The sequence below is a fragment of the Vigna unguiculata genome, chromosome 6 (genome assembly GCF_037176805.1).
Source record: "Vigna unguiculata cultivar grain cowpea cultivar isolate G323 ecotype 2 chromosome 6, ASM3717680v1, whole genome shotgun sequence".
Lineage (NCBI taxonomy): Eukaryota > Viridiplantae > Streptophyta > Magnoliopsida > Fabales > Fabaceae > Vigna > Vigna unguiculata.
In genome coordinates this window covers 29,620,999-29,634,149 of record NC_140797.1, presented here as the reverse complement: position 1 = coordinate 29,634,149, position 13,151 = coordinate 29,620,999, and the positions used below count along the sequence as shown (strand labels likewise).

Here is a 13,151-nt window from a genome sequence, read left to right as displayed (position 1 = left end):
ATATAAAAAATATGAAAATTATTCTGTAACATTGATAACTTTATTTTATAATATAAGTTATTATTTTTTAAGTGACTTTTTATTTTTTTATTTTTTTTATATTTTAAATCTATTTAAAATATATCTTAAGATTATAAAAAAAATTATCAAAATTTAATTATTATAATATATTATCCTAAAATATAAGGTACTCAAAATCAAATTTGAAATTTCATACATACCATTCAAACATTTGACCTACTAATGCTCAATGTTAATAATTATTCTATGGATTCCATAATTGTGTACTCATGAAATCCAAATCTTGGAATTACATACCGATTTAAACAACATAGTTTTTTACTAGCTCAAATTATTTCATAAAAAAATCAACATCTAAATGAAGCATTGGAATCTTTTCTATAATGATTGATCTAGTGTTCCCATTAAGCGTTAGTTAAACTCATTATTAGAAAAGTATTTTGAAGGATTTTCGCAGCAAGTATGATAAGTCTCATGAGCAACCTTATAAGACTTATATATACATGTGATCCTTTAATTTCAACTCTTAACTATATGCATTACGATGTGCATAAATGTAGGACCTCATAAAACTATTGACCCACCAACTAGCCTTCACATGTTAATATAGTAAAATGTGTGCGGAACTACACAAGACTTATAGAACTATATGTCACCAATCATATCTTATCCTAAAATACCAACTTGAATGAGAAAATATCTCCACTTTATGGTGCATATAAAATGCACGGCTTCAACGAACTACTTCACCACCAGGCCTTCATCAAAAAAAGAAATGTGTGACGAAAACGGAGATTTTTCTGTGAGTGTGACCAATGAAGAGGTGGTGGCAGCAGTGTTACCAATGCAGGAACATTGGCTTCCACTCTCCAACCTTGACCTCCTTCTACCTCCATTGGATGTAGGAGTTTTCTTTTGCTACAACAACCCTATTCTCACATCCACAACCATGGAAGATTGTGCCACCCACAAAATCACCTTTGGAACCATGGTGGGGTCTCTGAAGAAGGCCTTGGCACAAACCCTAATCTCTTATTACGTGTTTGCTGGTGAAGTGGTGCTCAACAGCATGGGTGAACCTGAAGTTCTCTGTAACAATCGTGGTGTTGATTTTCTTGAAGCTGAGGCAGATGTGGAACTCAAAAACCTGAACTTTTACAACCCTGATCAATCTATCGAAGGCAAGTTTGTTCCAAAGAAGAAAAATGCTTGTGTACTTGCTGTCCAGGTACTAGATTTTAGTTATTTCAGGAATTTCAAATCGGAAAGCAGAGTTTAAACTTAATTCTAACTCTGCAAAATTGTTTTACAAGATAAAGATTGTATTTAATTATATCATTATAAGAAAATATCTTATTCATAATCAGTTTTAATGACCAGAAGCCGTCAAACACTATAGTGAATAATCACACACTGTAAATCGGAGTAATTTTATCCTACCAAATTGAGACCTACCTAAATTTTATATAAATATTATAATGATATTTTTATTATAATAAATTTTTTTAACTAAATTAAATTTATTTAAATTTAAATTTTATATTGAATTTTGTTTAAAAAAAATATTTTAATAATTTTTAAACAATTTTATAAATTCAAATATAAAATTTTAAAATAGTTTTATAAGAGTTGTTTGTAATTGTTATAAAATTGTTGGAAAATTTTATATTTGAATTTATAAAGTTGTCTAGAAATTATTAAAACAATTTTAAATAAAGTTCGATGTAAAATTTAAATTTAAATAAACTTAATTTAGTTAAAATATCTATTATTATAAAAATATAATTATAAGATTTATATAAAAGTTAAACTTGATCTTAATTTGGAAGAAAGAAAATTACTCTATTTTAAAAAGAAAATAGAATTAAATTGAGACAAAATAATAAAAACAATGATCAAATAAAGATTGTTCACATAAACGATTGACACATGACAGAACCATATTTTGACACGTGACCATTTTTTTAATTAAAAAACATATTTTAAAAAAATAAAAAAAATCACAGACTAACAAATGACAAAATCCTAATTTGACATATGTCAGTTGTTTTTTTAAAAAATATAAAAAAAAGTTAAAAAAAAACTTAACACACATTTAACACATTTAACGTCGTAAATAATATCCTAACAAAAAAATCAAATTAGAACAAATTTTTTAAAAGTAGGATCAATTTGGAGGACTTAAAACTTGAGGACAAATTTTTTAACGAAAATAAAGAAGTGATTAAACCAATAATAAACTTATAAGTAATAATATTTACACACATAAAAATATTTTACACTCATTTATTATTATCTTTTACTGTTTTTCGCTTTTTCTTTCCTTTTAGAGGACAAAAATTTACTCTTTCATAATTAATTTGACCCTTCCGATAAATTGCCAAATAAATATAATATGTGAAAATATCATTGCTCCACTAATAATAGTCAACAGTATGTAAGTTCTTATGTTTTTTAATCTATTAGCAGCATGTCATTGTCGTAATATAAATTCTATTTTCTTTTTTTTTGTCCCCTCCCCTACCTTTTCAGATGTGAAAACAACGTTATAAGATATTGAATCTTTCTTTACAACTGTAAAGTCAAATACATCGAATAAGCATTAAAAGCACCGAATATGATGTGATATATCACCCAAACTATCAACTCAAACCTGTGACAATGTTTTTCAAACATAGTACACAATTACTTACTTTAAAGTTTGATAATTTTATTTTTAAATTATTTTTTAAAAGTTATTACAATTATGATTGAATTCATTCAAACTAATTGGTTTAAAAATATAAAATATTAGGAAATGAAAAATGGTTCTAAGATAAAATTGTGAAAATTTAGTTATTAAAAAATTATTTTCCTTAATATATTTGTTGAAGCTAAGATATTTCAATGTCTCCATTTCAGGCAACTGTACTGAAGTGTGGAGGAATAATAGTGGCATGCACATTTGATCATCGCATAGCAGATGCATATTCAACAAACATGTTTCTTGTTTCATGGGCTGCCATGGCCAACCCCAACACCACCATTCTCGCCGCCACTTCCGGCCACCCATGTTTCCGCCGCTCTCTCCTCAGCCCTCGCCGTCCAGGTTTCATCCGCCCTTCTCAGCACCACATGTACACCTCAATCTCCGACCTTCCTCCACCTCCCGCCACCGACGCCACCGCTCTCCTCAGCCGCATATACTACGTCACGGCGGAGCAGCTCCGCCACATGCAGTCCCTCGCCGCCACGCGCACGAAGCTGGAGTGTTTCTGTGCGTTCTTATGGAAGATGGTTGCGCATGCAGCTTCAAGAGACACATACAGTAAAAGGGCTACTGCCAAAATGGGCATTGTGATTGATGGAAGGAAGAGACTGGGCAACGGTGACAAAGAGAGCGAAGCAATGATGGAGTGTTACTTTGGGAACGTGCTTTCCATACCCTTTGGAGTTAAACTGGTGGAGCAGTTGGTGAAGGAGCCGTTAGGGTATGTGGTGGAGGCTGTTCACGAGTTTTTGGCGGCGGCGGCCACGGAGGAGCACTTCTTAGGACTAATTGATTGGGTGGAGGCTAAGAGGCCGATTCCTGGAGTGTCCAGAATTTACTGTAACCGTGCCGACGAGGGACCGGCCTTTGTGGTGTCGTCCGGTCAGAGGTTTCCGGTGGAGAAGGTGGATTTTGGGTGGGGGAAAGCGGTGTTTGCATCGTACCATTTTCCTTGGGGTGGTGAAGCTGGTTATGTTATGCCAATGCCAAGTCCTCTGGGGAATGGTGATTGGGTTGTTTACATGCACCTTGCAAAGAAGCACTTGGAAATCATGGAGACTGAAGCTGCTCATGTGTTTAAGCCCTTAACTTGGGATTACCTTAACCAATAATCTTTGACATGGTTGTTAATCAACTCTTATGTCTTTGTTTAACCCGCCATTGTAACAAAAATTATATTAGGTGACTGGTCAAGCTAGTCATTATCAATTTCATAGAATTCCTTAATAAGTTAAAGTCAAAAAAAATTAGTTTCAACCAAAGCACAGTATATTTCTTTGAAACTGCATCAGCTGCTATGTTGATTTTTTCTTGTTTGTACTTTCAACCTACTCAAACCCACTTGATATGTCTCTGGTTAAGCTCCACCTGACTTTTTACATGTTTCAAAGTTCGGTAGAAGAAGATAGTGTCTCTAACTAGATAATGCAATTATTTATCATAAGTTGAATAATTAACATGATCTCCCTTTAATTTCTCATTAACATGGGAAATAGTATATTTTTCTTATAAAATTACAGTCTCAATCCCAATAATTGAGGCATCACATTAATAGAGTATAATTTAATGAACTAAAAGTAAAATCTAATTTGTTAAAATGTTCTATAACAATATTTCAATTGTTCAGTCCAACTTTGGATTCATTCAAATATGTTGATTATCAAGTCTGATTTTTGGTTGATGTTTTAGTACGTTTGATTCATTCAAATATCTTGATTATCAACTCTGATTTTTGGTTGATATTTTAGTATGTTAAAATGAAGTTTTAACAAATTAAAATATTTTAGTTTTCAAGGATATATTCTACAAACAATTTAATCGACTAAAAAGAACTGTTAATTAGCTTATTTGATTAATTAAGTGAAATAAATTGATTGTTAGTTAAGTTTTATTGGTTAAACATATCAGAGGATATTTATAAAACAACATTCAACTCTATGTAAAAAATAGTGATTTTATACACATTTGAAAAACATGTTCTTAAAGCTGAATTTGTATTGTTCTATGAAAACAAAAGGATCTTTCAACTCTTGCGAAGATATTGGTTTTGAATTTTGGAAATCTTGGAAATCTTGAGGGAGAGTGTCGTGTGATAAGCGAGGCTTGCCTATCATGAGGTGTAGTTGTTCCTACTTTGTTCTTGTACTTCATGAATATTTCGGAAAAGACTTTTTCGGTATGCAATAGGGTATTCCGTGTTGTAGTTATCTCTTTGTAGGATTCAAGAAATGTGTGTCAATCATTTTGTATTGATCGTTGGTAAATGTACTGTATGTCCCATCGGTCAATCGGCCAAAGCCAATTCTCAGGCCCATCGGCCAAGGTTGGAAAAATAGCAATCGGTCAAACGACTTGATAAATAAATTGCGTAGGACCATCGGTCAATCGGTTCTACAAACAAACCACATAGCATCGTTAAAAGACTATCGGTCGAACGACCTAGTGAACAAACTATAGGACCATCGGTCAAACGGTTAAGCAAATAAGTCACTACATCATCGGAAGCAATTGGTTGATCGGGGTTCGCAAGCCACCCACATTCAGGCCCATCGGTCGATCAGCCCCACACGAACAACACCTTAACCTAATAAAGGACAATCATTCGATCAACCATCGGGTCGATCGGTCGACCAATCTCTAGAACCGCATAGTCCTTTACATACGTCCATCGGTCGATCAGCCATACATGAATCATTCACTTGTTAAAAACAGGGGATAACTAATCCAGTCAAGCGGCCATCGGTCAAACCATCAGTCAGTCGAGTTAATTAACGATAAAGCGAGTCAGTAATCTTGATTAAAGGATCATTGGGCCGTAATTAAGGAACCCTAATCACAGGCCCACACCGAAAACTATAAATAGGGCCCAAAGGTAGGTTGGTGATGATCTTTAATTCGCATTTATTACAACAGTTACACTGATACACCGATCGGTTCATTACTGACTTAAGCATCGGAGTCCTTTAGACAGGTACCCCGATCGTCATCCCAGCCGATCGAGCGAAGGAGCAGATTTTCTTGGAGAAGAAGTTACCGTTGTAGGGAGAAGTGAAGTAAGCTTGAAGAGGTTCTTTAGCAGGCTCTTGGCCCCTACCCCCGAAACAATAAATAATGTAATATTTGAATTAGGGAACACTTTGTTAGATTACAAAACAATAATATATGGATGTAGCTCGAAAGAGTGAACATGTATAAATTTTGTCTTGTTTTCCTTGTTATCTTTAATTCATTTTGATTTGTTCTTAAATATTATTTTAATGTTGATCTAAGTAATTCAATAATTAAATTAATTCTCTGAAATAAAAAGCTTTGGCAAAAATATTGTTCTGATCTATCGATGAAATCTAGATTGATATCATAATCATATTCATTTTTTTAATCAACTATTAGCTAATTTTAGTTTATTGAATGACAGGTTTATGCCATTCTTGGTAAAGATGAGATCAACAAAAATTGTTTTCGAAAGTTTTTCTAAAAACATCAAATTGGGTTCAATTTATCCCCCAATAATTTGTATCAAAGTTGATTCTCGTAAAACTATTTAATAATTAGATCTTTACTCTTTTTCAAAATGGTTGAGAACAAGTTCCATTTTATTGAAGGTGTCTCTATTCATAAACTCCTATATTTAGCCTTTAGCCATGTTAATTACCAATTTTAGAAAGTAAGAATGAATATTTTTATTGAATCTATTGACCAAGGAATATGGGATGCGATTGTAAATGATTCTTTCATTCCAAACCATATGGTTAATAATGTGCAGACACAAAATCCTTGAGATATCTAGACTGAAGAAGAAAAAAGAGAAAGCTCAATAAGATCGTGCAACCAATAACATAATAATCTCTACTTTAAATCTGGATGAATTTTCTAGAGTATCACAATGCAATTGTGCTAAAGAGATGTGGGGTGTGCTTGAGGTTACTCAAAATGGAACAAGTGATGTGAAAAGTACATGGAACAAGTGCTTGAGGTTACTCATTATGGAACAAGTGTTGGAGAGAATATAACTTATGTTCAAAAACGATTTACACAAATTGTAAATCAATTGATCGGCCTTGGGAAAAAGGTTTGATGAGGAAGACTTGCATATCAAGGTCCTGAAATGCTCTATATTAAAAAGTTTAGTATATGTCTTTGAGAATCGACCTAGGTTGTGCTCCATATTATAAATTTAGGAAAACCTTAGTATTTTTGTTTTCACCTATGACAATGGAAATCATTAATGGATTAAATACAAACCTCATTAATTACACAAAAGAAGTTTAATCGATTAGAAAATAAATCGATTATAATTTTGAGTTTGAAAACACTTAAAATTCTCCTTGTACTGATCAATTATTAAACAAGACAATTGATTATAGAATTATGAAACATTGAAGAACAATTTAATTGATTACAAATAGAGGTAATCAATTAAAAATGCTAAAAATACCTTTTTATGCTTGATTTTAACTTTGTAAAACTATTTTCTTTTAATTTATTTAAGGTAGGTTGAAATATAAAGTCTTTATGAATACCTTATGTGAAGGACAAAAAAAAAAATCAAAGTAAGTTGAACTCTAAGGCAGATCTTCATCCCTAGATAAAAAGTCTTCATCTTCATTTGAGTCTTTGAAGCTCTTCTTTACAAAGAAAATAATAGCTTAACTTGAGGGACTCTTTGATATAGGTTCAATAAAAGAAACCGTGAGTCATTATGTTGTGCCTATGATACTTGTTTGTAAAAAGAATGAAGAATGTGTATAGAGTGTACAACAAAATAAATATAGTCATCCTATTCCTAGATCAAATGATATGTTAGATGAACTTCATGGTTACAAAGTTTTCTCTATTGACTTCAAAAAGTGGATAAAACCATTGTAGAATAAAAGATGAAGATGAATGAAAAACTACTTTTAAAAATAAACTTGGATTGTATGAATGGATGACAATGCCTTTTGGTATTACTAATTCTCATAGTACCTTTATAAGATGGATGAATCATGTCTAAAGATCTTTCATTGATAGATTTATTGTGGTTACTTTGATGATATTCTCATTTATTGCCTATGTTTGGATTTTCAAGCTTAACATCATAGAATGGTATTTAATACTCTTATGCAAAATTCGTTATATAATGATAAAAACAAATGTTCATTTTGTATGGAAAACATCCTTAAGGCAATTCAAGATTGATCTACTCCCTCTAATGTGAATGAAGTGAGAAGCTCTGATGGAAGCATCTTCAAGGCAATAGTTTCAATAATTAAATTCAAGACTTAAGTTCCTTTTCTAAGGAAGGTTTTGTGGAGAAGATCTAAAAAGGAGAATACTCTCATTTAGAAGACATTGAAAGAATAAGAAGATTACTAAAATAACATATAAATTTTTCAAGGTGAATATATAAGTAGGCATTGAGTCTTGTTTATAGATGTATAAGCCCCTTGTTCTTCACATCCTTGGCTTTTTTCACTCAAATTCGCTTTAGCGCTTGGTAAAGAACTTCAAGTGTTTAAGTAAAAAGTGACAAATCAATGTAAAAAACGTTGCAAGATCTAAATCTTTACTCAAAGGTTAAAGGTAAAAACAAAACTCTAGACAAAACTTCAAGTAATTTTAAAAGACACAAAGTAATAAAACACTAACACAAAAAAGCCCTATAATGTCACCCATATAACGTCTGCCCAGAAAAAGTCCCACGTTAAAAATGATCGGTGGCCTTTTTGTAAATTATTTGACTTTTTTAACGTCTGCCTATTCCAACACAAACATAATTTAACGTCTGACCCACACTACCCCGACGTTATGTAATAATTAACGCCTGAGCTTTCTGCCCCCGACTTAATTTAACGTTTGACCCACTCTGCCCCGACTTAATTTAACGTCTGACCCCCTCTACATCGATGTTAAGTAACATCTGACCACGCAGCCCCGACGTCAATTTTTGGGTTTTCTCTGCGCGAAACGCAGAAACCCTAACTGTTTCGTCGCGCCACCAATTTTTCGCCAAGCTTCTCCATCGGCGATCACCATTCCGAGCTCTGCGAGGTAATTTTCGAACGTTTTTCACCACCAAACTTGTTGGGATTTGATTATGGATTAATTTTAGGCGTTTTGAATCAAATATTTTCCGTTTTCATCCCCATTTCCAGTATTTCGCGATCCTTCCCGTCGGCGACCATTATTTCGACCTCTTCTAGGTGAGTTTCGAACATTTTTCACCATCAACTGGTTGGGATTTGATTATGGAATGATTTTAGGCATTTTCAACCGAATATTATGTGTTTTCATCCCCATTTGCATCGTTTTGAGATTATTTTGCTTTCTTATCTCTTTTTCATTGTATATATATAATTGCTTGTATTTTTTTATTTGTAATTTTATCTTAGACTTATTTTTTTTAGTTTTTTTGGCCTTTTTCTTTTTTAATTGAATTTTTATAATAATATTTGTAAAATTATGAAATAAAATTATATTTAATGTTATTTTTAAAATTGGACTAATTGTATTTGATTTTTTAATATTTTTGTTGCATTAATTTTTATTTTATATATGTAGATTTATTATGGATTCATTGTGGACCAAGGTCAATCTTCCATCTATGGATTCATTGAACCTCAAACCATTCAACCTTCGGGAAACTCACATGATCACATCAAACTTTATTTGCAAACATGGATGGTTGAGTCAAATAGAGAGATCTACTTTGCGCCATACATTGATGCGTATGTGTTTTTGCTAGTAATATTTTATGAAGTATTATTAATTATTTCTGCTAAGTACATGTGATTGATGGTAGGTATCATTTGCAACTATGTGTCATCATTCCAAGATAATGCACAATTGTATGGTTTTATTTATGCTATAGGAAGATTCCACCCGCTTTGAAAAACATGTTACAAGAGTAAGTATTACTTTTTTTCAATCCTAATGTATCTACTTAGTTATAAAAACTAAAATATGTTTTATGTTTCCAAAATTTCATTAGAATTGTGGGTAAGCCTAGAGGCCAACAACTTAAAGTATTATATCCAAAGGTTATAACTCATTTAGTTTAAAGTTATTAATTTCTGTATGTCAACTTATGACTTTGATATGTGTTTATTTTATTTGTAATGTTTAGTGTAACAAGCAAGAAGATTCATGAGAATGTGAATATCATGTCATATCTTGGATAAGAACAATCATTCGAGCTGCAATTAAAGATGAATGGCTAGAGGTAATAATATATATATATATATATATATATATATATATATATATATATATATATATATATATATATATATCTTTCACATGTTATAAATCATATCAAACTTTAAAGAATAATATTCATACATAATGAAATTGTATTACTTTTTCAGCGGTTCAAGAATCCATCACCTCTACCAGGTGACATTATCCACACACTAAGATAGGAGTGGGCATCATATCTATTGGAAAGATGGAGTTGATACCACAAGAATTAGAACTCCTTCAAAAACTTTGTTGTATAAAAATATCGTGTTGAAACTTTTAGTTTGGTGTTATTTATATTAGTTTAGAATATATGTTGAAACTTAAGTGTTATTAGATATAACTGTAACTCCAGAATTGTGGTAAAATTATTATGAAATTGTTCTGGGAATTTGCTGATTTTCAGGTGTGGGAATGTTGTAAAAACAGCCAAATTTAAAAAAAAACAAAGCAGTTTGACGTTTGGCAGTGCTCTGACAGACATTATTCAAACGTCTGAGCTTACCATGGCTGATGTTATTTAACGTCTGTCAGAGCCCAATAAAAGTCAAATTGCTCTGTTTTTTGGCTCCATTTAGCGCAAAAATTGATGTTTGCTGCTTTTAGCCCCGACGTTGGATAGCCCCGACGTTAAGTGACATCTGCTTGATTTTCAGACATTATTTTGACGTCACCCAATACGAAGTCGGTGTTTGGGCATACGTCAAAGATCGAAAATATCGGACGTTAAAAGACTTTTTTGTGTTAGTAAAATTAGAAAGTAACAAGACTTCCAAAAAGAGTTAAAGGAGACAAACGTAGAGACTTTAAGGAAAAGACTGATTGCAATTCAATAGATCAATAAAACACAAACAAAAATTTGTGTTGAACTCTTCAATTTTTTTATTTTTATTTTTTGCTCTTGGATCCTTACTTTGTCTTTTTTCTTTTCTTTCAATATATTCTTATTTTCTTTTGACTTGGATCCACTATTCTTTCTTTTCTTTTCAATTTTTCAGTTTAACACACAAACAAAGAAAACTAAACAAGTATCCCTTCAACCACCAAAACTCATGCAAATTCAAAGTAAACAATTAATTACAACTACATTTAAAAAAAAAACCAAAAAAAAGATATAATTTTAAAGGATCAAATGCAAAAATGCATAATTATAAACAAAGAAAATGAAAAAAATGAAAAAAAAAATAAAACTCAACCGAATTGGACAAAACTTTAGGAGTTTTACTCCTTATAAGAACAATGAACCAAAAAAAAAAATCAAAACAAAGCACAAAACACAAACATTCAAAAAAATTTAGGTTTTCTTCACATTATAGAAAAATAAGATTGAAGAGAAAATTTAAACCAGAACCTTACTCTAGATACCAAATGATATGATCCTATCCAGAAAAGAGTACAATTGCTTTTAAAATTGAATCCTCAAGAGGCATAAACAAAAATAAAAGAGAAAAATACGAAATAAGACAAAGATGCAAACATCACAATCTAGCAGATTGATAATGAAGATTCACTACAAAGATTGTCATCTTTGATACATAATAGAGTTGTAGATACCTCAATCTAATAGATAAGTCAAGGAAGATTCACCACAAAGAATTCAATCTTTGATAAGAACCAGAGTTCTAATCCAAGAACCAAAAGAATCGCCTCTCAATGAAAAACCAATTTTCATATAATGATAATTCCAGGTGTCTACATATGTATTTGATGCCTCTGTATATAGGCACAAATGTTTATGTTAAAACATATATGACCAATCTTTCACAACCAAAAGAGGGAAATAACTTCTTCAATCAATTAAAAAGGTAAATGGATGATGTACAATTTAAAGACCTAATCAATCACCAAGAAATAGACTTTAATATGAAAGAAAGAGCAAAGATAATGATAGAAAGATAGAGCACACACACAAGGGATTTATTTTGGTTTGATTCCTTGGAATCTACATCTAGTTTCTCCTAGCAAACACAACTAAAGAGTCTTTTTCACTATGTCTCAAAGATTTATAAAATTAACAAAGCACTTAGAAAATATTAACTCCAAGACAAGATAAAAAATTATGCAAGGCTATACACACACTTGCACCAAACACAATCACATTCACATTGATTTTTAGGTAATAAAATACAAATTCAAAACTCAATAATCAGATTGAATACACTTGTTCAATCAGACTTCCCTTCATCTTGCCAAGCCAAAATCCATGTGATTAATTCTAATCATGAAGGATCTTGATGAACTTCAATTGTTTCTTACATTGTGCTAAAAAAAAATTCTGAATCTTTTCCAGAAATGAATTGCTTAGTTTTGTGAAGACAAAATTCCAAATTTAATGATCAAATACAAGTTCTAAGAATTTTAATTGATTATATACTTATCCTAATGGATTAGCTCTCTAATCTATTAGATTATTAACCTAATGGATTAATTTGATAGCTTTTCAAATACCTCTCAAACTTTCACGCCATATTGATTTATAATAGATTATGCACATGGTTAAGTTTCTAATGAGTTCTAGTTTGACCTAATTCTAAACACATGTTTCATAACACTTGGACATCATCAAAAACAACAACTTGTTCTTCTTTGACATAGTAACAACAATTTAAGCAACCTTAGAAACACTAGAAGAAAGCCTATAGACATTGGACCCAAAAATAACTTGAAAATTCAAAAATAGACTTGGACTCTTTGCCCAGTGAGTTCTCTTGCATAGCGATAATTAAAAATTGTTTAAAATGAAAGAGAAAATTGCAAATACTTGTAATTGCCTTAAAATAGTTTATAATTGTGTTCCAAGTCATGATCTTCATGACTTCATGTCCTTTGAATTGCAAAGGCTCCTGTAAGACCCGTGAAAATTAATTAATTAAATATTTAATTAATTAATAAATGCGGGTAGAAAGCGCCTTTATGGCATTAGTTATTGTTTAGTGTGATGTGGAAAAGTACTAACTCAAATGGTTGAGAGTACTTGGTTTGTGTGAGAGGACTTGGGTTCGAGTCTTATGTATGCCAATTATGTGATGTTGTTTTATTATTGATTTTAAGGATATGTATGAGTATGAGATTGGCATAGTGGTTGTGCTTTGGCATTGTGAGTGGAAGGTCATGGGTTTATTTTTGCTAATTCTAGCTTAGAGTGGAGTTGAAAGGGCAAAGG

At 31.5% G+C, this 13,151-nt stretch overlaps 1 protein-coding gene across 1 annotated transcript; it reads left to right on the top strand.

The window, feature by feature from the left end:
• The first annotated feature begins 762 nt into the window (after positions 1–762).
• On the top strand, positions 763–4,090 carry LOC114187694 (coniferyl alcohol acyltransferase-like). Its single transcript, XM_028076007.2, has 2 exons — positions 763–1,249; positions 2,923–4,090. The coding sequence occupies exons 1-2, from the start codon at positions 797–799 to the stop codon at positions 3,880–3,882; spliced, it is 1,413 nt and encodes a 470-aa protein (XP_027931808.1). The 5' UTR covers positions 763–796; the 3' UTR covers positions 3,883–4,090.
• Positions 4,091–13,151: the final 9,061 nt, after the last annotated feature.

Coding starts and splice junctions, on each gene's coding strand:
- LOC114187694 (XM_028076007.2), top strand. CDS start 797: ATGTGTGACGAAAACGGAGATTTTTCTGTGAGTGTGACCAATGAAGAG. Junction 1,250..2,922: donor CTTGTGTACTTGCTGTCCAG/GTACTAGATTTT, acceptor TCTCCATTTCAG/GCAACTGTACTGAAGTGTGG.